This window comes from Neovison vison, chromosome 11, assembly GCF_020171115.1.
Source record: "Neovison vison isolate M4711 chromosome 11, ASM_NN_V1, whole genome shotgun sequence".
Lineage (NCBI taxonomy): Eukaryota > Metazoa > Chordata > Mammalia > Carnivora > Mustelidae > Neogale > Neogale vison.
The window spans coordinates 72,627,920-72,654,837 of record NC_058101.1 but is presented as its reverse complement, the minus strand read 5'-3'; the positions used below and the strand labels follow the sequence as shown (position 1 = coordinate 72,654,837).

The following is a 26,918-nucleotide window of genomic DNA, read 5'->3' as shown; positions in this document are numbered from 1 at the left end:
CTTTAAAAAGCCAGAAAATACTGAGATAGTTTTTTTAAAAAATTAACTTCAGCATAGTGTTTATTGTATTTCATATGTAACAGGGTACTTTTTAGCTCCACAAAGGCCTGGGGCTTAGTTAGATTAAAACAAACAAACACAAAAAAACTGACTTTGAGTTTAGACCCTAACTAGTGAAGTTGAAAGGTATTCTATACTCATTCTATTTTTTTTTAAGATTTTATTTATTTATTTGACAGAGAGAGATCACAAGTAGGCAGAGAGGCAGGCAGAGAGAGAGAGGGAAGCAGTCTCCCCGCTGAGCAGAGAGCCCGATGCAGGGCTTGATCCCAGGACCCTGAGTCTACTCATTCTTATTTGAATCTACAAATTGGTATAGGGATGGTAGGAAAATACTAATGTCAGATTAGAAGTTGGGATGTAGATCCTTTCTTTGAAGGTTCGCATGTCTGATGGCTGTGGGGAGCCAGGTAGGAATCAGGTAGTGAAACTATCAGATAGTTAAAGTGGAAGAGGAAAAAAAAATTTATTTTAAGATGTTATTTACTTGAGAGGAAGAGCGTTGCAAGAGAGAGAGCACAATCAGGGGTGAGGGGCAGAGTGTGAGGGAGAAGCAAACTCCCCACTGAACAGGGAGCCTGAAGCGGGGCTCGATCCTAAGCCACTGGGATCACGACCTGAGCCAAAAGCAGGTCAAGCTTACCTGCCTGAGCCACCCAGGCACCCTGGAGAGGAAAAAAATCCTTAAGAGGACATTTGCTAGAGAGGAGGGACAATCTGGACTGATGACCCAGAACTTTGCACAGTTTTTGTCCTGAATCACAGGAGGAGATGTTCAATTGGAGTCCAGGAGGTAGTTGAGACAGGAATTACTCCCTACCTAGATACTGTTAGAATGTCTTGAAGAAAATGTCAACTTGTGATGAATTGGAAGAAATGTGCTGAGAAGGCCACTTTTTTTTTTTAAGATTTTATTTATTTATTTGACAGAGAGTGAGAGATCACAGGTAGGCAGAGCGACAGGCAGAGGGAGAGGGAGAAGCAGTCTCTCTGCTGAGCAGGGAGCCCGATGGGGGGAGTCCATCTGAGGACCCTGGGATCATGACCTGAGCCAAAGGGAAATGCTTAACTGACTGAGCCACTGAGGCACCCTGAGAAGGCCACTTCTACGAGTAACACTAGCACAAAGTGCCGGGAAGAAACACTGAGCCCCAGACATGCTGGTGGAGACCTGTACCAGAGACATGGAAACAGCAGGGCACCTGGGCTGACGTGAATACTTCTTGGAATATAAGCCTCTCGGGGCACCTGGATGGCTCAGTGGGTTAAAGCCTCTGCCTTCGGCTCAGGTCATCATCCTAGGGTCCTGGGATTGAGCCCCTGCATTGGGCTCCCTGCTCCTCTGCTCCGCAGGGAGTCTGCTCCTCCCTCTCCCTCTGCCTCTCTCACTTCTCCATTTGTGCCCTCTCTCTCTCTCAAATAAATAAATACTCAAAAAAAAAAAAAAAAGACTATAAGCCCCTTGGAGATTTTTCTCTGTGTCAGTGTGCTTAGAACAGCGCCTGCATGTAGTAGGCATGCCAGAGCTACTTACACATGATGGATGAATGGAAGCGTGAACATATGAGTGCGAGCCCAGACAGACCTTTGGCCTGTGGTGCTGCTGCGGTTTCAGCCCACGACAGCTGTTCGGGCAGGAAGGCCAAGGCTCCGGAGGCCATGGGCAAGGGCAGGCAAGGTCTGGAAGTCAGTGATGCATGGGTCACACACGATTGACATGCAAAAGGAAAACATCTCATCAGCTCATATTTTTATTTATTTATTTATTTCTCATGAGCTCATATTTAGAAAGTCAGGAGTGACGGTGCTCTGTCATCCCTCAGAGATTTAACTGACCCTCCTAGCTCATGAGTGCTCTCCTTGGACCTGTGACTCCTACCCAAGAGAGCGACCTTGCAGTGTACGACAGAGATGGTTCTAGACACAACATATGCCAAGTTTCTGAAACAGAAATAATAACTTTGTGTGGTCCAGAAGCACGGTTGTAATCCTGCTTAGAGTTTTGGTGGGGGGCGGTTTGGGGAGAAGTGGAGAGAAGGTGGAAAGAATGTCAGGAAATATGCTTTAAATTCATGATATTTTTTTAAAAAGAGGATCTCTGAAGTGAGTCCCATTTACAATTTAATGGTTACACTGTAGATGTATGTGTTATTCTTCCTGGAAAACGAAGACCTAAATTCAAAAAGTCTAATAAAATGCCTTATCGTATATCACTCTCTTTTGAACCAAGAAAATGCCCCAGAATGTCATAATTGTTACAACACGTTAGTGCCTTAGAAAAATGGGAAACTTCTGATTGGAAAGCGGAGCAACGTAAAGCTGAAGGCTTAGCTGAGACACAGCGGTCAGGAACATACCTGACTAATGGGAAGAAGCCTTGCCGTAGGGACTGCCGTTCTGATTATGTAACATCCACATTAAAAAAAAAAAAAAAAATTAGTTCATATGAAAGCATGCAAATGCCTCAGGCATGAATACAGCAGTAACTGTGCAAAGGGACCAGAAAAGCATCTGTCCTATCCGAAAATGTCCCTCTTCTGTGATTATTATGGTTACATTCCAAGACGACGGAGCTCCAGAGAGCGCTGAAATTCATCCAACAGACACGCTCGCATCCAATGTAATGAACCGTAATGGTGCCGACAGGAGTCACCTACAGACCCTAACACCTTAGACTCTGAACAGTTACCTCGACCTCCTCTCACCTGGAAGGCCCACTGACCCCAGTCTCCACTTCTTCATCTGGCCAAGGGTACTCACCCTTTGAAACTCAGGTGAGCAATCATCTTTGCCTGGAAGCCCTCAGGGACCACTGTTTCTTTCCCAACTTTCATAGGCTCCCAGAGCTACTTTAACACTGTGTGTCATATTAGTTTTACAGCCCATTTTGTCTGTCTTTCTCTTTGACTAGAATGTAAGCGTTTCCATCTATCCAGGAGCCTGCTGCGATGCCGGTAGCCTAGTAGGTCTTTCAATAAATGCCCATTAATAAATGTTATTCATTGTTTTGAAACATGGTGAATGGATTTGGCCAAATAAAAGTTATTGCTTTGAGAGCTCCCCAGCAGCAAGCCCTGATACTGCAAAGCTTTTCATTGTTCATTAAAAGAGAAAAAAAATTAAGAAGTGTTGCTGAGTTTTCTTTCCATTTCTTCTCCCCAAAAGCACAGTAAGAATTTACTATGACTTTCTCCTTATACTCAGAAAAAAATCGAAAACTGAGAATAATCACCTTTTTTTTTCCATTTTCAGTAAGGGCTCTTGCTGTGTAGCAAGCATGACTGGCAGGGATTGTTCTGGAGAACCTGGACCCTTTCCTTCTCTTCCAGGTTCAGGACGGCACATTCTCCATTCCCTCCTGACCACAAAAAAGAAGAATCTAGCCTCAAATCTGTAACACCTATCGTTAATGAGAAAAGTTGTTCTTAAGTTTCCATTTGACAGAGAAATACAGATGTCATGGGTCTTTGAACACTTGGCTAATCACAGAACCTGTAATAGTTCCCAGAAGGGAATCCTAGGAGAGCATTTGGCCCTACAGGCCAAGCAACCTCAAAATGGAGCTCGAAGATTTTACCATACAATCAAGTAACGGATTTTTAGTTTTCAGTCCAATCTTTTTAATCAATTGTAAAAGATGCTGTGTACTTGCCTTGGAATACTTTAGACAGGGCCTTTTAAAAGTATTATTTGTTCTAAAGTCAGGTAAATCTTCCTTTATCCCTAACCCCCATTTTACATTTCTGAAAATAAAGCAGGAAATTACTTCAAGAAAATCCCTGGCAGAAAATCAAATATTTTCAAGCCATTCAGAGGAAAGGAATTTTTTTTAAATTAAAAATTACCAAGGGGAGAGGGCAGGAAGCAAGTAATGTCTAATTCTTAATGTCCTAAAGGAGGAGGCTCTGGGGGGAATATTATTATCCATCATAATTAGGCACAATTTATCATTTGTGCCTGGGAACACACTGGGACCCCCTCTGACCTCCTACAGACCAGCAGTCCAAAGGAGGTGAAAAGGCAGTGTTTTGTCTGCATTTTCTGTCCATGGAGAATACTTTGGCTGTCACCTGCGGCTTGACTTCCAAGTCTTTAGTGACTGTGGAGATGCTTAGCTGGTTTCATCTTTTCCAAATGTGGGGGATACAGTAGAGAACTAGAAACACCTTGCAGAAATGCCATTCATTTGTGCAGTCTGGGTGTCTCTTTTCTGGAGACAGAAAAGAATTCTATGACTTCAACTAAGGCCTAGAATTTTGAGAGGTAGTGTATCTCGTTCTCATTTAATTACATTCTCATTACTGTATTTCTTTTCTATGTTTAATATATTCATGTTCCTTTAAAATTAAAATGACAACTGAAGTCAGTGTAGTGAATGGTTAACTTTGAAGAAGGTTTAAAGTATTAGTAATGTTTGTATTTAATAAAATTACTCACAAATCTATGGTTATTGCTTCTTCTTTCTTTCGGGTTTTACATTTCCTCACACGCATTTTCAGAGTGTGGATGTGATTTCACTGCGAGTTACTCTATCTTTGGAAGTCCATATAAATATTATAAGCAAATAACAAATATAAAACTATATTTCCTTAATCATCCTTAACTAACTTTGAGTACACATGTATCTTGACACCTTTCTGTAAGCTGTGGAGGAAGGCTAATGACACATTTTGTATCCTTATGTAGGTTGTAACTCAAAGTCTCAGATAAAGAGTGACATCCTCTTATATTATTTATCTTTCCTAAGTCAGATATTACCTTTGTGATGCTTTCCCAAGCATCACATTGTGTTATACCAACAATCTTTTTTTAAGTGGCCCTTTCTTTGACATTTTCTTGAGACCTTATACTTGAGAGTGTGGGTTTTGTTCTTCAAGCAGAGCAGAGATAACTAGAATATAAGGGGAACTAATTCATAAGCCTGGCCTGATTTCCCTCATCCTTTACCAGCTAATTACATCTACATACATATGAAGAAGGGAGGGGTGCCTGGATGGCTCAGTGGGCTTAGCCTCTTCCTTCGGGTCAGGTAGTGATCTCAGGGTCCTAAGATCAAGCCCTGCATCGGGTTCTCTGCTCGGCAGGAAGCCTACTTCCCCTCTCCTTGCCTCTCTGCCTACTTGTGATCTCTCTGTCATATGTAGAAAGAGACAGATGCAGAGAGGAACATGTTTTCCAATTTTAATTACAACAATTATATATTAGTGTGTGACACTAAGCTCTAACAAACTGACAGAACAAATCAACAAATACATAGTGTAATATATGATGATATATGATAAATATAAAATGCAAGTTTATTTTATTTCTTATGGGGATAATATTGAATGGAAGAACAGAAGTAGGTTAAAGGGAGAATATAAGTTACTTTCAAATGTACAGATGTCCTCCAGAAAGGCCAAGAGACAGAGAAAGGAAAGGGAGACTGTGGAAATGATTTTTACAAAATAAGGGGAAAAAAATTCCCAGTGGAATCAGGGACTGTGGATCAGCACAGAAATAATAGATAATGAAGACCATTTGGGCAGAGGGAAAATGCTGGAGCCTGGAGTCAACACTTTGAACTTCATTTAGAAGAGTGCTATAGAATTTTTGAGGCCTGAAAGACAATAGATGTGACACATTTGAGGGAAGGGTTTTAAGATCAGTAAGAAAATAAACCTAGAGTCATTTACATTGATAAATAAAGAACGGTCATACCGGGGCTCCTGGGTGGCTCAGTGGGTTAAAGCCTCTGCCTTCCGCTCAGGTCATGATCTCAGGGTCCTGGGATCCAGCCCAGCATCGGGCTCTCTGCTCAGCAGGGAGCCTGCTTCTTCCTCTCTCTGCCTGCCTCTCTGCTTACTTGTGATCTCTGTCAAATAAATAAATAAATAAATCTTAAAAAAAAAAAAAAGAAGAAGAAGAAGAAGAAGGGTCATACCGTGTTTATGAAAGGAGAGCTCTGAGACGGTCAGAGGAAGAAACTGTGTTTAATTACTAACCGTAGGCAAGGGGAAGAAAATGGTCAAAATTCCTCGGAAATTTGGTCTATGATGCACGTTACTTTTTGGTAGGACTCACAGACACTGTCGCATTACAGAGTCTTGGATCAGAGGCCACATCTGCCTGTAGGACAGGGTCTGCCTAGAGGTTTTCAGTCTCCTGACAGCCATCTAGCTTCAGCCCAGGCCCCTTATGACACCAACGATTCTGTCTTCCTCCATTCTCACAGGTACACGGATCTCAACTTTATAGAGCCAGAGGAAACGTAGAGGACATTCCAGTTCAGTCTTCTCATTTAACAAGTTAGCATCCTCCAGGGAGGATGTAGGATTTGTTCAAGGCCCCACAGCTGGACGCTGAAGGAGAATAAAGCCCAGGCTCCCAAGGTCATGGTAGTGCCGTATGCCACATGTATTCTTTTTTCTCTCTTTCCTTTTCAAGATTTATTTATTTATTTGAGAGAGAGAGCTCGTGCCCACGCAAAGCAGGGTGGGGGCGGGGAAGGCAGAGGGAGAGAGAAAATCTCAAGAAAGAAAAGAATCTCAAGAGAGAAAATCTCAAGCAGGCTCCTCGCTGAGCACGGAGCCTAGCACCGGGCTGGAACCCAGAACCCTGATAGCATGACAGAGCCAAAAGCAAGAGTCAGTTGCTTTAACTAACCGAGCCCCCCAAGTGCCCCTGTGTTCTTTTTTCTGTAGCAGAAGAATCAGTTAGCTAATATTCTTCTAGCTTTAGAAAAGAAGAATAAAGTGCAGTGAAACACAAAGCAGTGAGGTTTTCTTTCTTTTAGCTCACATGGTAATTTCAAAATACTTTAAACATACAAAAAATATACCAAATAGTATAATGAATACACATCTACCCATTATCTTGCTTTGAAGTATAACATTTTGCCATTTTTGTTTTACATTTTTGCGCCCCCCAGATTAATCTTTTTATGCTGTTTTGTAATGTTTTATCTAAGGTATCCTTCACTGGTCTAAAGCCAAAGAAATATTTTCTCCCCCCAATACTAAATTTTTTCTTTCATTTTACAATTATTAATCCAGGGGTGCCTGGGTAACTCAGTTGTTAAGCATCTACCTTAGGCTCAGATCATGATCCCAAGGTGCTGGAACCAAGCCCCACATTGGGCTCCCTGTTCAGAGGGAAGCCTTCCTCTCCCTCTCCCATTCCCCCTGCTTGTGCTCCCTCTCTTTCTGTGTCTCTGTCAGATAAATAAATAAAATCTAAAATAAAATAAAATAAAATAATTAATCCAGGGGCAGCTGGTGGTTTAGTCGCTTAAGCATCTGCCTTTGGCTCAGGTTATGATTCCGGGGTCCCGGGATCAAGTCCCACATCAGGCTCCTTGCTCCACAGGGAGCCTGCTTCTCCTTCTCCCTCTGCCTGCTGCTCTGCCTGCTTGTGCGCGCCCTCTCTCTCTCTCTCTCTCTCTGCATATCAAATAAATAAATAAAATCTTAAAAAATAAAATAAAAAAATTATTAATCCACTTGGAATTTTTTGACTGTATGTTGTAAGGTGATGGGCTAATTTTGTTTTATTTTTAAATTTGGATACCCAATAATCCCTGCACCATTTAGTAAAGAGTTCATTATTTCCTCACTGATTTCTTTTTTTTTTTTTTAAGATTTTTATTTTTATTTTTTTGGTAAGTAATCTCTACACCCTATGTGGGGCTCAAGCTCACAACCCTGAGATCAAGAGCTGCCCACTCGGGACGCCTGGGTGGCGCAGTTGGTTGGACGACTGCCTTCGGCTCAGGGCGTGATCCTGGAGTCCCGGGATCGAGTCCCACATCAGGCTCCCAGCTCCATGGGGAGTCTGCTTCGCTCTCTGACCTTCTCCTCGCTCATGCTCTCTCTCACACTCTCTCTCAAATAAAAAAAAAAAAAAAAAAAAAAATGAGCTGCCCACTCCACCAACTGAGCCAGCCAGGTGCCCCCTCACTGATTTCTAATTGGTCATAATTCTTTCCATCCTATGTGCAGCTTATTTCTCAGTTCCCCATTGTTTTCCATCGGCTATTTGTTTATCCGTTCACCTAACCATCTTAACTGCTATAGCTTTACAGCTTTTTACATCTAGTAGAGTAAGTTCCCATACACACCATGTTCTCCCTGTCTTAACCATATGTTTTTAGCCGTATATTTATATAAGACTGCAAACGATGGGGACTTGACTCATCCCCATGTTGACATTCCACACAGTCCAGATGATGGCCAACTGGGTGCTCTGACAAGAATATGAGAAATTCTGCTCCCAATTAATACTGAGTTCTGAGGAAACAGGAATGTGACTTTTAGGGAGAAGCAGAAAATATTACTGCAACCCGAATAGCCCATAGGTAAAAAGGAGTTATGGTGGTACTGGGAACCCTGCTTCATTACTATTATATTCGTGGGTAAGTTTTGTTAAGTGTGTTGTCACTGGACAAGAAATGTCTTTGCAAGGATTTATATAAGCTCTCATGTCAATTTCATTATCTTGATTTGATTTTTGAGTGAGTTTTGAGGAATAATGTGAAGATACTTCTGGATGTTTCTGTTCAGCTTTCCGCTGAGGAGAAAGCCAGTGACTGTCATGAAGAGTCCTGTTTAAACACTTGGGGAACAACCTCTTCAGGAGCAGTGAAGCTAGAGTAATGTGAGGCGGCACCTGTGATTGCACTGGAATCTGCCTGCGGCTACAGTTCTCATGTAAATTGATTAATGTGGCGATGCTTGTTCTAAGGCCGCAAAGGCTTCCGGGAGCACTGTTGAACCCAGCCCCTCTGCTCATTCTCTCTAGACTATTAACAAAGACATGATGGGAAACGGTCTACTTAGAAGCCTGAGCAAGATATCTTATAAATGAATGTTTTGGGGGAGGAGGAATACAAATGGAGTGAAAAATCCATTCAGAATAACAAGTGGGCTTTGTACTATGAGAAGAAAGATGTAGGCTGATTTCTTTATGAAAAAAAAAAAAACACATTTATATTTGAGAATTTCTTTACTCCAGTTTCCATACAATCTGAGAAAATTTTGTATTTACCGTAGAAGCCTCAATTATTTTAGTCAAATTGACCCTCTGAAATTTTCTCAAGATTTACTTCTTGGAATATATTTATGAAATTGCTGTTTTGAGGGGCACCTGGGTGGCTCTGTCGGTTAGGCCTCAGACTCCTAATTTCAGCTCAGGTCATGATCAAGGGGTCATGGGATTGAGCCCCATTTTTGGCTCCACACTCAGCGGGGAGTCTGCTTTTCTCCTCCCTCTGCCCATCCCCTTGTTCTCCCTCTCTCTCAAGTAAGTTTATTAAAAAATAAATAAATAAATAAGTGGTTGGTTTTGTAGGTCAAAATGGCCAAATATCAATCGTTCATAGAGATCAATTCTATATAGCCGGCCATAACTCTCTGAGCCTCATGATTTCATTCAACAAACATTTACTGAGGGCCCTAATACGGTCTTTTCTTCTTAGGCATTTCCCATTCTATTTGGAGATTCTAAAGTGTAAATAAATAATTGAAAAACAGAATGATAAACGCAATGATAGAGAAGGTACAAACTGACACAAAGGAACTTGTGAAAGATTCAACTCAGTCCGGTGAGGAAAGGTGTTGCAAAGCCGATGATGTTTGAGCTGAGTAACTGGAAAGCAGCTGAGCCAGTTGAGGAACTGGGAGTGTCTTTCTAGGTGGAGAGAACTACATGTACAAATCTTTGAGGCGTAAAACAGGATGCCAAGTTCAAGTAACAATGCTGTTAAATCATGTAGGCTCTTTGGGTCAAAGCTAGAGGCTGCAGGAAAATAGGAGTACCGACAAAGGATGAAAATGGAGAGAGGTTGAACAGGTGTGGTTTGTGGTGGGTCTCGGAGTAAGAATATTGACCGTGAAGTAATATCAAATTTAAATGTCCTCAATTAGATACTGGTGGGCTAGTGAAAAGCTTTAAACTGGGAGGCAACATGCTCAACTTATCTTCCAGAAGGAAAACTCTGTAAATGGAATGATAGGGAGACTCGCTGAGGGGCTACAGATAAGAGGAACTGAGCTAAGGGGACAGACAGTTTGGAGACTGTATGGTGATGGAAAGGACTTCGAGGAGTGAAAGGTGTGATGGCGGTGATTCAAAAGAGCTTAGTTTCAGAATAAATTCTACCATTTGAGTTCTTTTTAAAAACGTTACATTTTCCTGGGGCACCTGGGTGGCTCAGTGGGTTAAGCCTCTGCCTTCAGCTCAGGTCATGATCCCAGGGTCCTGGGATTGAGCACCGCATCTGGCTCTCTCCTCAGCAGGGAGCCTGCTTCCCGCCTCCGCCCCTCTCTGCCTGCCTCTCTGCCTACTTGTGATCTCTGTCTGTCAAATAAGTAAATAAAATCTTTTTAAAAATGTTACATTTTCTTTATTGAATGTTTTAATTTGAGCAAAATAATGGGTCAAACCTTTGTAAAATCTGCCTAAGTATCTTTTTTTATTTTTTTTAAGGTTTTATTTATTTATTTGACTGAGAGAGAGAGAGCACAGCAGGGGGAGCAGCAGAGGGAGAGAGAGCAGGGAGCCCAATATGGGACTTGATTCCAGTACCCTGGGATCATGACCTGAGCCAAAGGCAGACGCTTAACAGACTGAGCCACCCAGATGCCCCTCTAAATATCTTAATAATAGAATAAAATCACTGCATGATTAATTCAATTATCATCTAATTGAAAGATTAATTTTCTTTTCTTTTCTTTTTTTTAGACAGAGCAGCATGCACAAGGAGGGGTGGATGGGTGGGGGCAGAAAGAGAGAGAGTGGATTTGAGAATCTTAAGCAGCACAGAGCCCCACTGAGGGGTTGATCTTACGACCCTGAGATCATGAATTTTATGATCTGAACAAAAACCAAGAGTCAGGCACCCAACTGACTGAGCCACCGAGGTGTCCCTGGAAAAATTCATTTTAAAAAATCAGTTTAGGGGTGCCTGCGTGGCTCAGCCAATTAAGCATCTGACTTTGGGGCAGGTCATGATCTCAAGGCTGTGGGATCAAGCTCCATGCAGGGCTCTTCTCCATGCTCAGGGTGGAGTGGGCTTCGCCCTCTCCCTCTGCACCTCCCCCTGCTCATGCACTCTCTCTCCCAGGTAAATAAATAAATAAATAAAATATTTAAAAAATCAGTTTAGTTGGTCACTCTATGTGGCTTCTGCTTGAGACATAATAGATATAACTACAGTCTACAAATCTTCCTCTCCAAAAGAATGTTCTTTCCCTAGTTCTGAGGGAAAGGATTTCTGATTTGTGAGAAAGGATTTTCATTCTTAAATGGGAGTAATAATGCCTACAATGTTCATGTCACCTCATAAAGGAAAAAGCTAATATTCTCTTCATTTTCTTCCTCCGCCCCAGAAATCACCATCCATAAGAAATAATCTCAGAAAATTAAAGGTAAATTTTTACATTAGTTTTATTATTAATTTGGGCAGTGATTACTTAAAATTATACATCCATATGAAAAATTTGAATAATAATACTTAACTGGCCAAATTCCTCCCATTTGTTCATGAAAACTCACCCCAAAAGTTAAGTAAATAAATCTTTTTCTAGAAATTTCTTTAGCGATAACTTCAACTGAGGAAAAACATTATATAATGTGCTTTATTATAATGGACAGTATTGCTTCTGGTCAACAGATGTTATCTGACAGGACAAATACTTGGCACAGAAATTACTAGCACATTCAAAAACTAATCTTCCCTGAATTCAGCTTTGACTCAGAAGCCGGCTGTGGAATACACTGCATTAGAAAATTCACATTAAAAAAAATAAAGTAATTATTACATATTATTCAAGACTGCTCCATACATTTCTTTCAATAGTGAAAGTAGTGTTTAAATTTCAGGGGCATGTCATTGGTTAAAACATATGTTGTGTTTTTTATAAATTTAGTCCTCTTTTATACCCCTGTCTTCATCAAAGAGAACTTGGTTATCTGATTCTACTGCCATTATTAATCTTTTGTAATTGGTTTCATATTCCAAGCCCCACACTCTATATCACTTTGACTTTGTTAAGGTATATTTTCAATTTTATAAAAATCGGCCAATGATCTAATAAGAAAAATACTGTTTGTGAAATACTGTTGTTTCACATTGGTTGTTAAAGTCTAAAAAAGGCTAATAAAATATAGTTTGCTTTTGGACTTGATAGCTGCTGTTTCAAAAGGTTGTTTGTTCTAAATAAATACTGGACTTTAAAGGGAAAAAAAACCCTTCTGTAGTCACATTTGGCATTGAGTAGTTCTAAAATTTTTTTCAGAAAAGGCAACAATTGGCCAGAAGGTAAAGCCGGACAAATTCTGGATCTGTGGGGTACAGCTCATTCTTTCATCATCCCTGTTGAAGAATGTGACAGGCAACGACACAAAAGCTAGTCTGCATCAAATTCAAAGTTAAGCTTTATTTCCTAACTATCTTAACTACATATTGCTGCTTACAGTGCCCCAGCTGCATGGCTTAGTACACAACCCGCTGATTTGCTCACAATTTTATGGATCAGCAATTTGGTCTGGGTGTCCAGCTGGCCGGTTCTTACTCGTTCTTGCCTGGGATCTCTCAGTTGCAGTCGTCCGGCATGGCGGCTGAAACTGGAGGGTCTAGGATAGCCTCACACATGTTTCTGGGGTTAGCACTAGCTAGGGATGGGGCCCCTCTCTCCATAAGGTCTCTTATTCTCATGGAGACCGTACAGTAGTCTCAAGAGTCCAAGCAAATGAGAAGTCTCACAAAATGACTTCCACAGCATTCCATCAAAGCAAGGTACAAGGCAAGTTCAAATTCAAGGAGGTGGAAAAATAGTCTCCACCCCTTGATGGAAAGGAATATAAAGGCATACTTCATTGGAGTGTATGTGGTAGGACTATGTGACTGTTTTTTCCCAGTCTACCACACTAACAATGGCTCAAAATTCACAAACAATATGGAAAAAGATTGATTATATAAAAATTAAAGAAAAAATCTCTTGTACTACAAAAACACCATAAGTAAAGTAAAATGAATGACAAACTTGGAAAATAATTTCAATTTATATCAAAGTTTGCTATCTCTAGTACAGAAAACTTTCTTAAAAATAGAAAAGTAAAGGACTAACAACACTATAAAAAATACATTGAAGGGGCACCTGGGTGGCTTGGTTGGTTAAGTCTCTGCCTGATTTCAGCTGGGGTCATGATTTCAGTGTTGTGAGATGGAGCCCTGCGGTGGGCTCTGTGCTGGACATGGAGTGTGTTTATGATTCTCTCTCTCCCTCTCCCTCTGCCAGCACCCCCACTCTCTCTCCCAAAATTTAAAAAAAATGCGTTGGAGATAGGAACAGAAACTTTGCAGAAAAAGAAAGGTGCATTGCCCTTAACCCAATGAAAAAAGGTTCAAACTCACTCTTAATAAAGAAAACACAAATTAAAATCATGCTGACACGTTTTCATCTATCACACCTATCAAAAATCCAAATACTAGGGTTGCCTGGGTGGTTCAGTGGGTTAAGCCTCTGCCTTTGGCTTGGGTCATGATCTCAGGGTCCTGGGAATGAGCCCCACATCGGGCTCTCTGCTCAGTGGGGAGCCTGCTCCCCACCGCCCGCCTGCCTCTCTATTTGTGGTCTCTCTCTCTCTCTCTGTCAAATAAATAAATAAAATCTTTTAAAAAAAGCCAAATGTTTTACAATACACTCTGACAGGAAACAGGTACTCACGTACATTGTTATTTTGGGAATACAAAATAGTATGACTCCTATGGAAGGGCTTTTGCAATAGATAGCAAAATTACTTACGTATTTGATCTAGCAATCTCTTTCAGAAATCTATCCTAGTGAAACACTGGGAAAATGCAAAAAGACATTTTGCAGAAGCTTATTCAATGCAGCAGTATTTGTGATGGCAAATAAGAGAAACAACTCAAATGTCCATCAGTAGGAGACTGTTGAGTAAATCATAGTACCCACACATGTAGCTCCGTGCAACTGTAAAAAGCAATGAGAACTAGGGGAACCTGGGTGCCTCAGTCAGTTAAGCATGTGACACTTGTTTTCAGCTCACGTCGTGATGTGGGTGTTGAGGGATCCAGCCCCAGGTAGGGCTCTGTGCTCAGTGGGAAGTCTACTTGAGATCCTCTCTCCCCCTCTGCTCTTCCCCTCTCCCTGCCCTGCCCTCGCTCACTCTCTCTCTCTAAAATATATAAATAAATCTTTTTTTAAAAAATTTTTATTTATTTATTTGACAGAGAGAGAGAGAGAGATCACAAGTAGGCAGAGAGGAAGGCAGAGGGAAAAGGGGAAGCAGGCTCCCCGCTGAGCAGAGAGCGCCATGCAGGGATGGATCCCAGGACCCTGAGATCATGGCCTGAGACAAAGGCAGAGGTTCAACCCACTGAGCCACCCAGGTGCTCCAAAATGTTTTTTTTCATTGTTCATGCGATGCTGTGTGTATGTTAATCTACAATAAATATTATAACCTATATTTTATATTATACATGATCTTTAATACTATAGACTATAGATTATTTATACATTAAAAATTAGTGAATAAAAACAGAAGCACTAATGACTTTCCAACTTTATTTAAATGAGTTCAAATCAAAACTCAAGAACTAGATTAACATATATTAAGGTAGAAGTATAGCAAAATTAAAGTGAATGCAGATTGTACAGAAAGCTCAATTCCTATGATATAAAACTGAAATACAAAGATGCAACTCCGTGAGCTCTTTACTGAAATGTCATATTCTGATCTCAGAGAGCAGGAAACTATTCACACCCATAAAATCTCAAAGTCTCTCAATCCCCAAGTCTATCAGTAGATACCAGAAATCTTCAAATATTCTAGCAAAGGAGCCTGTCCTAAAGCTATGATGACTGAAACTACAAAAGCACCTATCAGACACGATGGCATTTTTTTGGCCAAAGGGTCTGTCAGCAAGAGATTAGCCCTGAGCCGGGGCGTGGGCGTCGGAACCAACGCTGGCTTGCTCCTGTGAATCATCCCCAGCAGAGGATTCTGATTCCACTGGAGGACTCTTTTCTTCCCGTTCAGCATTTCCACCAGCGCTTTCCTTGTCTGCTGTCTCGTGATCATCATTTCCGCCAACAGCTCCATCCAGAGCTTCACTCTGAACCTCCGGGGGCGCTTCGGCGCTGGCTTCTGCGGTGGTGCCCAGCCCGGCGTCTGTCGCCTCTGCCCCCACTTTAGCACTGACCGCGTCGGGCTCGCCGGCAGTGGCCTCCACATCCCCGGGACCCGCTGAAGCCTCTTCTACCGCCGCAGCTGTAACATCTGGAGTACCTTCCGCATCTACCTCCAGGACTTCCGGGGCAGACACTTCACACACGTCTGAACTTGCTTTCTCCGCTACTGCCACGTTCTCTTTTTCACCTTTAAGATTTAGTCCATTAAGCAAAGGGTTAATTTAAAGAGCATGGGAACACAGCGGAACTCCGCGAAGTCATTTTTTTTTTAAAAAGATTTTTATTTATTTATTTGAGAGAAAGAGAGAGAGAGATCACAAGTAGGCAGAGGCAGGCAGAGAGAGAGAGGAGGAAGCAGGCTCCCTGCTAAGCAGAGAGCCCAATGTGGGGCTCGATTCCAAGACCCTGAGATCATGGCCCCAGCCAAAGGCAGAGGCTTTAACCCCCTGAGTCACCCAGGCGCCCCTCCCCCGCAGTCATTTTTAAAAAATGAGACAAAGCTATCTGTACTGATATGAAATGCTCTTCAAGGTAGCCTGTTAAATGAAAAAAGCAAGAAAAAGCGCAATGTATACCGTATGGTACTATTTGTGCTAGGACAAAAGGAGGTAAGGTATACCCAGATAGTTTTTATTTGCAAAGATTCTCTAGGAGGATACAAAGAAGCTGGTATTATTGATTCGCTCTGGGGAGGGAAAATGGGCATCTGCTTTTTCATAACCCTTTTGAACCTTTAAAAAATTTACAGGGGGGCGCCTGGGTGGCCCAGTGGGTTAAAGCCTCTGCCTTCAGCTCAGGTCATGTTCCCAGGGTCCTGGGATCGAGTCCCACATCGTGCTTCCTGCTCAGCAGGGAGCCTGCTTCCACCCTTCTCTCTGCCTGCCCCTCTGCCTACTTGTGATCTCTGTCTGTCAAATAAATAAAAAAATTTAAAAATAAAATAAAATAAATGAAAGCTCTTAAAAAAAAAGAACAAAAATTTACAAATATTATTTATTTAAATACAAGGAACATGAAAATAAACAGCCAACCTTTCATATGAAGTAGCATGGAAAAACAGCCAATTTACTAGTTGATGACTGAGCAATCACTATCCTCTTTCAACCTCAGTTTTATCATCTGTAAAATGGGGAAATCGATAATATCTGCCTCAAAGAGCTATGGTGAGGACTGACTAAAATTATGGCATGACAAGGGGTTTAAAACCAAAAGTGCAGGGGGGCCTGGGTTGTTCAGTTGGTTAAGTGTCTGCCTTTGGCATGATCCCAGAGTCCTGGGATCGAGCCCCACTTTGGGCTCCCTGCTCAGTGCTCTCTAACTCTCTCAAATAAATAAATAAATAAAATCTTTAAAAAAAAAAGTGCCAGCAACGTGGGTGGCTCAGTAGGTTAAGCACCCAATTCTTGGTTTTGGCTCAGGTCACGATCTCAGCATTGTGAGACTGAGCCCCTCAGTGGGCTCCAGGCTTATCGGGGAGTCTGTTTGGGATTCTCTCTCTCCCTTTGACCACCACCCCAATAAATAAATAAACAAACAAATAAATAAATAAATAGTGCTATGGAAATGCTGAGTTTTATTATTATGACAATCAGCTTTCTCGTGATTCTATTCAGTAATATTTATTGATGATATTACATTTCTTAATATTGTCATGACTAAAAGGTTAAAATTGATTCATAAGTAGCTAGTATCTGTCACTAAATAGTGATCATAGTAATAGATAATAATGGCATTATAACTGAGATGAAAAAAGTATTCAAAGCAAGCAGTTTAAGGCAAAAAATATACATGAGGGTGAAAATGTAAAGTTTGTGTTCTAGTAGTTGCCATTTTATCATCAGATCAACTCAGGGACTTAATAGACATGATTGACTGCACTAATGTCAAGTGAACTTTGGGCAAAGACACATAGCCAAAACTGAAACAAGACTTAGTTTAATGATTTAAAAAAAAAATGAGGGAAATGAGCTGCTGAGAGAGACAGATACTAAAACATACCTGTCTGAATGGAAGTCTGAGTAGGGGAAAAGTAATATTATCAAACAAAGATTCAAAGTCACTGGTCAACAGTACAAATGTAAAACGTTTCATTTATCTAATGTACTCATCCAAAACATGTAACAATATTCTTTAGGTTTTGGTTGGGCTTTCCCTTTCTGAATGAACTTCTGCCCAAAGCCATTCTGTCGAGTTAGTAAAGAAGTCGAAAGCAAATAGTGTTCATAGCTAGAGTAAGATCATGGAAATCAGTGTCTCAAGGGAAAAAAATAATAAATCCTCTTTACCTTGAAGTGGATGTAACTCTGCTTTGTTTTTTTCTTTCAAATTTGTTACACGTTCCGTTTGTTTGCCTTGCTCTGATGTGATCGTCCTGTAAGTCTGAAAGTAAATGTGTGCTTAAGTTTCTTTATTGAGTTCTAAAACTCAACATGCCAATTTCAAAGGTATATATAATTCAAAGAAGAGAAACCAATGTACACCAGCACGCTTTTGCTTCTCCTTTGGAAATTTTTGCTACTAAGTGGAATTCTTTACAAAGGAAAGAAACAAATGCTCTAACAGGAGTCAAAGATAACAGAAAAACACAGGCAGATACAAAGATGAAGACAAAGAAGGAAAAACAAATCATGCTAGAACCAAAATACTCTGACAAGCATTTATAGACACCCCCTGGCATTTATCCCAGAGAAATGGCAACTTATGTACACACAAAAATCCTTATACAAATGTTCATGGTTGCTTTATTTGTAACAGCCAAAAGCTGGAACTGGCTGGGGGGTCCTACAACAGGTGAACGGTTAAGCAAACTGTGGTACACCCATAACTTGGAATGCTACTCAGGATTAAAAAGGAATTAACTCTCAATACAGGTTTAACAATTGGGATGAATCTCCAGGTGATTATGCTGAGTGAAAAAAGCCAGTCTCAAAAGGCTGTATACCTCGTGATTCCATTTATGTAACATTCTTGAAATGGAAAGTTGTATGCCTAGAGAACAGATTTGTGGTTGCAGGGCTAGGAAGAAGGGAGGAGAGGACAAAAAAGACTGAGGGCAATTATAAAGGACGACACAAGGGATCCTATGTCCTGACAGCAGTAGTGAATACATGAATCTACATGTGACACGACTGCCTGGAATGAAATACACATGCATGTGTGCATGTGTGCACCTGTGCACACACAAACAAAGTGCAAGCGAAAGTGGTGAAATATGAATAAGGACAGTGGATTTTATCCATGTCCACTTCCTGATTGTGATACTGGGTTATTGCGATAAAAGATGTTACTCACCAGAAGAAATGAGGCAAAGACTCTGTGAGATCTCTGTATTAGCTCTCATAACCGCACGTGAAACTCAATCATCTCGTAACCAAAAGTTTGAAAAAAATCTTCCAAAACAGCATATTTGTAGACCCTAATGAAGATTCCTTAAGTAAGCTAGAGTTTTTCCTTAAAAGCAGAACTATGACCTGACCATTGGTTATTTCAGAAACAGAATCAGGAATAAAGCTTAGCAGTAGGATTACGGATTTTTAAAATTTGCATTTTATATACATGTTCTCTAAATTTTTAATAACCAAAACCCATGTATCTTATTAAAAATTATACTTTGCAAATTACAAACCATTTTAGAGCATGTTAGAATTAGACTGTGAAAATGGAAAATCTATAACCTCAGGGGTGAAAATGATACCGAAGTGGCCCTAACAAATCCGGCAGAGTTTGGTGAATTCAGGCTTGAATCATCTGGGTTTCAAAGGATCAGCAGGAATGATGGTCACCAATCTGGATGAGAGCAGGGGATACTTTTCTGGCAGGGTGGGAGCTCCTGAGAGCTTAAACCACTATGCTGAGTCGACATGCTCCCCACTCAGTACACAAAAGCTGAGCCTGGGCAGAGGTTCACGTTCCTGAAATGGACATCCCAGCCCAAGTGAACATGCTTTTTTTTTGTTCAAGGGACTAAAACACAAGATGAGAAGAAAGGCTAGTTCAGGCAGAATCAAAGAGATGAGGATATTGGAATGATTCACACTCATGTGTAGCCAAGAGAATTGTTTTCCAAATCAAAGGTGGTCATACACAGAGTAGAAAAAAGGCCTATCAGAAGGCGCCTTTGCACAGCCTCAAATGTAGACTTCAAAACTTATTTCCAAATGATATCACTCATTATATGTAAGCATTTAAAATATCTCACAAACATCTCAGATCCTCAAAAAACTGACATAACCTGGGCCTGCCTCAGAGTCTAAGAGGCCCTTATTGTAGAAGATTCTACATGGAAATGAAAGACTGGCGGGTGACCATCTCTGGATTCCATTCAGATAAATCTAGTAGAGAACTTATTTTCGTATAGGACAAAGGGAAGGGGGGGGACTTGAATACAGGTTTTCAAGTGTCTCACATTCTGCATTTCCTCCTAACAAGAGCCTAAGACTCTTGGGAATTGAAGCTTCCTACATTCAAGAGTAAAACCACACATTCTTAGAGGTGGAAAGGGACTTGAAGCTCGTGCTTTGTCCAACTCCCACTCCCATTGAGAGAGAACAAGGCCAGAAAGGGCTCAAAGGACAGTCATTTTATAACCTTCCTGTTTATGATTGCTCTTGCAAAGAAAGATTGGACTGGAGAGATTCATGTCTGGCACTAATAAGCATAATTATGGGCATAGTGAGTTCCAGATGAAATTCCATCTATCCAGCTCCCCTATAATCACATGGCCCAGTTCAATCTCTGTTTCTCCAATGGCCTACTTCCAACAATAGTAGCTCTGGGCAGTGAACTCAACATTAAGCAATAGATGGTAGAAGGAAAGGAATCTGGGTATGAGTGAAAGCTGCTGGATCAGTGGAGGACGATAATATAAGTGACATCTTTGAAATATCTGGTTTCTTGAGGCCCTCAAAATTCTGAAGATTAGGATAAGTTATTTTGTTTTGGCCATCTACATACAAACTGCTCCTAGTTATGCCTAAAAGTCCCTTTATGCACATCTCTGTAGGGTGAAACCAAAATGTACTGGCTCTTATGTATTCTTAGGGTTTCCGAAAATTTTATATTTATTTTCCTTTTGTTCATAATGAAGATTAAATTTTGATTTAGAAAGTTTATGACAAAATGGGGAATGATTCAATAGACTTATTATTACTTATTTAATGCACAAATATTTCATCACTTTAGCTCCAAAAATCATACTATCAAAAGTTTCATTTTTTAGTGATTATCTGGAAGAAGTGGGTAAAACATTGTTTTAACTTTGCATATGTCTATTTTGAATTTTTTAAAATATATGAATAAATATTACCTTTTTAAAATAATGAATGTATACAAAGATATATAAAACTAATAAAAACCATGGAGACAGTACAAAGATTTGGGGAGGGAAGAGTGAATACATGGAACACGGAATTTTTAGGGCACTGAAACTATTCCGTATGATACTATAATGGATATATTGTTATACACTTGTCCAAACTCATAGAATGTGCAATACCGAGAGTGAACCCTAATGTACACTATAGAATTTAGTTAGTTAAAATGTATTGATATTGACTCATCAGTTGTAACAAATGTACCACACTAATGCGAGGTTGTTGATGGAGTATTGAGAGGAGATATGAGAATGCTATACTTTCTGTTGATTTTTCTATAAACCTAAATTGCTCTAAAAAAAAAAAAAAAGTCTATTGGACGCCTGGTGGCTCAGTCAGCTAAGTGTCTGCCTTCAGCTCAGGTCCTGATCCTGGGGTCCTGGGATGAAGCCCCACATCAGGATCCCTGCTCGGCAGGGAGCCTGTTTTTCCCTCTCCCTCATCCCCTCCCCACTACTGGTGTTCTTTTGCTCTCTCAAATAAATAAATAAAATATTTTTAAAAATAGTCTATTAAGTTAATCTTTCAAAATGGTTCTTGTTTAAATGTTAATAATAGTACCTACATTATAGAATTGCTGTAGTTATTAAATGAGCCGTGAGTCTGTCACTCATGTTTATATGATAAACACTCATAGGTCGACTATTACTATTAGTATTTATAATAACATCATTTTTAAAAAGAATTTATTTATTTTAGAGAGAGAGCTTGAGAGGGAGGAGGGTCAGAGGGAGAAACATACTCCCCGCCCAGCAGGGAGCCAGCAGGTCTCAAACCCAGGACTTCAGGATCATGATCTGAGCCAAAGGCAGTCATTTAACCAACTGAGCCACTCAGGTGCCCCTAATAATGTCATTTTTATTGGGAGTCACCTGTACTTGGCAGTGTATATTGTGTAAGAAATGTTGATTTCCCACCATCTTATATATTTAATTAATCTCATGTCCTGACTTTGATAATGTTTTGAGTTTTACATGTTACAAAACATATGAATTCCTAAACATTATGGTTATTTAAACACTTACATAATATCCACCAGCACTGACAGTGACACCTACAACCAGATAATAGATCATATTTGATCCAGATGATCCAAACCATTTGTTAGATGACATCCAGCGAAGAGATGCTAGGAAAACAAGTTGAAACACAGTTAGCTGTACCATTTAAGCAAAACTATTTAAAATAATTATACCTCAAAAAAATTTTCCCCTTCAGTAAACTATTAACATCAAGTGATTTTTAGCTTAAGGGAATAAAGTATCACAAAGTAGGGTAATAATTCCATTTGACATTTTCCCAATCTCATTTGATAAGTACTTATGAAACCTGTCAGCTTCGTGCTTAGCATCATGCTTTTCTTGGAAAGAGTGCAGGCGTGAGTAAGGAGAAATGACAAAAGCACTGAACAGTTTTAACAGTCCAACAAGATGCAAAAGAAATCCATTGCTATATGTACTCCACTACAGGCTTCAGTGGAAAAGATTATCTTTCCAAAAACTGAATTAAATATATTTGAACTAAAACAGGTTGAAGCCCAACACATTTCTACAAATCTATAATACAAATATCCTACGTAGACAGAAATCTTAATTTTTCTAACAAAAGCCTTTAAAAATGAGCAGATATAAGCTTGTTTAGGACAAGATGTTACAACATGGTCATGTGTGAAGAAGTACAATTCTGTACAAACCAATAGAAATAGGTAAGGGTACTGTATTATTACGTCTAAATACATAAAACTTGTAAATGTCATATGCCCTTGAATTGAAATTTTAAATAATAGACTCAGAGATAGAAAGAGCTTAAAGTTCATATAGCTCAAATTCTTTATTTTCAAGATACAAAAAAAGTAGAAACATTAATTTATTCACTCAACAAAAAAGGGTTGAGCGCCACTATGTGTTTCATCTTGTCAGAATCATTAAGGATAGAACTTTGAACAAGACATACAAGGTCCTGAGCCTCATGTAGCTCACATAGTTGAAGGAGGGAAGAAATGCACAAATAACTGAAATGCAGTGTGACAAATGCTGGAGCAGAAGCAAGCAGAAGTTGCAACAACAGCATGAAAATTCAGTGAAAAACCTCAGCTAGCTGGTTTAAGGAACCTGTCATAATTAAAGAGACATCACCTGGGTTTTGAAGGAAAGTAGAGGAGACTGTCAGATGAATAAGGGAGAGAAAATTGCACCAGAGGCAGAAGGCACAGCACATGCAAGGTCAGGAGAGCTAAAAAAGTGCAAAGTAATTGGATGTGGCCTGACACACAGGGTGTGAATGAGGACTGGGGAGAAGTTTTGATTTGCAGTTGCCCTAATTACAAATCTCTGTATCAGCAATACTGGAAAGACTTCCTGTATGTGTTTTCAGTTTGTATATAAACGATCATCTCTTGGAAAAAATATTTTTTCCGCACCAATGTAGCCAAAGAGGTTATCTTAAGAGGGTATGGCTTTGACCTGTAGTGGGGCTTTTGTTGGTTTAAAAATACATCTGTTACTAAACAGGGAATATGTAGCTTCTGTAGTTGTCAACCAGACATAAATATCAAAAAGATTATTTTAAATAGGAAGCAATAAAGAAAATCATCTGAGATGTAAGTAAAGACTTAAACACAAATACAATTATGACAATTAAAAGAGCAGTGAGGGGCGCCTGGGTGGCTCAGTGGGTTAAAGCCTTTGCCTCCGGCTCAGGTCATGATCCCAGGGTCCTGGGATGGAGCCCCACATCCCGCTCTCTGCTCAGCGGGAAGCCTGCTTCTTCCTTCTCTCTCTGCCTGCCTCTCTGCCTACTTGTGATCTCTGTCAAATTAAAAAAAAAAATCTTAAATAAAAATAAAAGCAATGAAATGGAAATAAATATTTAATAAAGATTAATTAGTTAAATTTGAGCATATCAATGTAATGTGAAATAGATATTAGAAGTTTTGCAGAATATTTGCTTACCTGAGAAAATATTTACAATATAGCAAATGCAAATTTATAGCAAAATAATCTATACAGAGCTATCTCAGTTTGTGAAAGCAATGTGCACAAGAATAAAATGCAAGAGGAAGAAAGTTCTGGAACATTATATATACTAAAATGTAAATGGTGGTATTCTCTGCGTGGCAGGATTACAGGTGACCTCTCTTTTGCCTTTCTGCGTTCCTTCCAATGATCTATTACAAACCCCAATTATTTACTCATCAAAAGTTACATTTTTAAAAAGCAAAAGCCTGAGAACACAATTTGGTGAGGCTCAGCTAAAATTTTACTCTTCAGTTCATCAAAACAGAAAGTACCCACAAAAAGGTCAATTAATCTCCATGACTGAAGCCAGATTCCTGGTCAATAATAGTTCTTAAAATACCTAAACAAATCAATGCTACGAAAAAAAGTAATTAGATGAAAATGAGAGAAAGATCAGGGCTGCTACAGCCAGTATTGCTAACTACCAATTTAAAATGTCTAACCTGCTTTTCTTTTATCCCAAGTTGGGGAAGAAATTATCTGAAACGCGTCGCTACAAAAGAGGTGTGTGTGTTTGACCGTGTTTGTGCCTGAAGTCGGTGGTGCATGCGCAAGATAACGCCAAAGGCCACGGTCAGGGGGCTCATCTTTCTCCCCTCCCCACCCCCAACCACAACGGCCTTGTTATCTTCTGAAGTTTAAAATTAATGGGTTCTACTTCGTCAGTGAAAAAATGCTCTATCTTACTCAGTATAAAGATCAAGGAAAACGAAGATGCCTTATTCTGTTATCGGTGAGGCAACGGCTTCCTACCAGTTTTTTAAGAGAAAAATAAAGCTTTCTGGAAAGACCTTCCTTCCCTCCCACCGCCATCACCACCACAGGCCTAATCAAAGTGGAGGCGGGGGCTGGGGAGGAGGGGAAGGGGACAAGGCCCATGGAATCTTCCGCGGCAGGGTTTCTTTCTCTGTCGGCTCCAACGCACGCTCTGGGCAAAACTACCTCAAAGCCTTAGAAAGTGAGGCCAAGTGCGGGGAGAACTAAGAACTTTCCAAAAGGTTGTCTAAGAGCAGCTGGGTTAAGCAGGACGGCAAAGACTCGGGAGGCGGAGGAGGTCTAGGAAGGAGCCGCTGGGGCAGAACTGCACAGGAGCGCGGAGCCGGCCCGCAGCAGGGAGGGAAAACACGCATGCCCACACTTATTAAGCCCCTACAGTGTTCCCGGCACTATAGTAGGCGCTTTTGTATTTTTCAAGGTTTAGTTAAGAGGCTTCCAGTTTGGGCGCCTGGGTGGCTCCGGTGGTTAAGCGACTGCCTTCCGCTCAGGTCACGATCCCACAGTTGCAGGATCGAGTCCCACATCGGGCTCCCAGCTCCATGGGGAGTCTGCTTCTCCCTTTGATCTTCTCCCCTCTCCGTAATAAACAGAATTAAAAAAAAAAAAAAAAAAAAAGAGCTTCCAGCTTGAACTGCAACTTCCCTCTTTAGGAAATTTCCGAATACTATCCCTCTTCCCATGCATCGCCAAATCTGAAGGTGACAGATACCAGGACGGCTGGGCGGAACAGGTGGATAGCTCCCGGTTTCTGCGCAGCCCCAGCCAAAGTGCTTCGAAGGTTCCTCGAGTTCGGCTGCGGAGCCCCGGACAAGCCGTAAGTTTATTTATTCGGGGGCATTTAGCCAACATTTAGTGGGCCAGCACTCCCTCCCGCGCCCTGCCTGGCTCCTTCGTGCCACCCGTTCCTCTGTTTCCTCATGAAGCTGGAGAGCGCACAGGTCCATATACTAATAAAAGGAATAAGCTACGCGGGCGTTAGCCAGCCATTTTTCTAAGCGCTTTTAACGGCATATTAACTCATTAAAACGCACAACCATTATTGTCCCCAATTTTGAAATGAGGGAACAGGTGAAATTCCTTGCCCAATCAAGATTCGAACCCTCGAAGCCTAGTCCGGATTCCAAAGCCGCTCTAGAAAGGTTGCCTACTATCCAAGGTTTGGAGAACTTCGGGGCGTCCTCCCCGCGACTTTCCTCCATTTCTCCCCTAGCCCCAAGCCCAGGCTTCTGCCCTCGGACCGGGTTTGTCGCCCCCCAACCTCCCGGGTGCCGGCGGGCACGGGGACCCCGGGCAATCTGCGCGCGAGACGCTCGTCCTCTTCGGCTTGAACGCCGGGGCCCGCGCGGTACTCACCGTCCTTCCGGAGCGGCGTGGGGCCGGGGGGCGCCCTCAGGGGCAGAGCCAGCGTCTTGGAGACCGCCCTGCGGAGATACATCGCGCCCGCTGCCCGCAGCGCCGCAGACTCTGCTGCCCGCTCGCGCTGCGAGGCGCGGGGAGCCGGGGCGAGCTCCGCCCCGGGGAGGAGCGCGGACCCTTGCCCAGCCCCGCCCGTGTGCCCCCGGGAGGTGGGGACGGGTTGTTCGCCCGCTTCTTCCTCCCCCAACCTAGTCTCCCGACTCTGTTGCTCTCTCCCGGGTCCGAGAAACGAGCTGTACGCGCCTTCTCAGAAAAGGGATCGGGAGCCGAGAAGTCACCATCACCTGCCAAACTCCGGCGAACAGGCTGGAGATGGTTTAGGGACTTGCATCGTGAATAAGATAGACATGGTTTATCATGTCGGATGTAGTCCGAACCCATTTTAAGTCACACTCCCCGTTAGCTTTCCTAGGAGTGGAAAAGGTAGCCGGAAGTTTCCGGGAGGTGGAATGAGGAGAGGAGTAGCGTCAGCCTTCCGTTAGTGCGCTAGGTGATGTTCAGAATGGTAAGAAAATCCCCAGGAATAGCTGACTTTCTAGGCAATTCACTGTTACAAAAACTTTAAATATAAACTCCTAAATACTGTACATTCCTGTATGGGTTGTGAAATTAGTATTTCCACATGAACTAAAAGTGCTGAATTATTGGTTTCTTCCCCCAGATTTCAATTTCTTGCTTCATGGTGGCGACAGGAATTTGTCATGATTCGAATACGGAAACCAATAATTTATATTTATCACATTGTCTAAATGATTAATTTTGGAAGGCACGCTTTCTCCTATAATAATCCCTCATATGTGTTTGGCACATGATAGTTTATAAAGCATTTGCACATATATTATCTCTTTTAATTCTTTCAACTCTCACAAAGATGGTAATTATTACCTTTAGCAAATGGTTTGGTGGTAGAGAGGAATGTCCAGGAACTGATGGTCATGAATTAAAAAATAAAGGACATGATCATAGTTCTAGTTTCAAGTTCTCTTGGCATGTTACAGGCACATTTGCACATTTGCTATGTGAATAGACACTGCTCAAAAGTCCTACTTCTTCTTCTTCTTTTTTTTTTTTTTTTAAGATTT

At 41.2% G+C, this 26,918-nt stretch overlaps 1 protein-coding gene across 1 annotated transcript; it reads right to left on the bottom strand.

Moving 5' to 3' along the window:
- Positions 1–14,610: 14,610 nt before the first annotated feature.
- On the bottom strand, positions 14,611–25,894 carry LOC122890091 (mitochondria localized glutamic acid rich protein). Its single transcript, XM_044225788.1, has 4 exons — positions 25,774–25,894; positions 21,652–21,755; positions 17,540–17,633; positions 14,611–15,441 (listed from the first exon to the last, which is right to left on the bottom strand). Exons 1-4 carry the CDS (start codon positions 25,853–25,855, stop codon positions 14,993–14,995), a joined length of 729 nt encoding a protein of 242 aa, XP_044081723.1. The 5' UTR covers positions 25,856–25,894; the 3' UTR covers positions 14,611–14,992.
- Positions 25,895–26,918: the final 1,024 nt, after the last annotated feature.

Bases quoted from the DNA above. Each gene is read 5' to 3' on its own strand.
- LOC122890091 (XM_044225788.1), bottom strand. From the start codon at position 25,855: ATGTATCTCCGCAGGGCGGTCTCCAAGACGCTGGCTCTGCCCCTGAGG. The intron at 17,634-21,651 runs GTAAGTGTTTAA...ATTTACTTTCAG, and splicing joins TCAGTGCTGGTGGATATTAT to ACTTACAGGACGATCACATC. The intron at 15,442-17,539 runs GTAAAGAGGATT...TAAATCTTAAAG, and splicing joins AGAGTTACATCCACTTCAAG to GTGAAAAAGAGAACGTGGCA.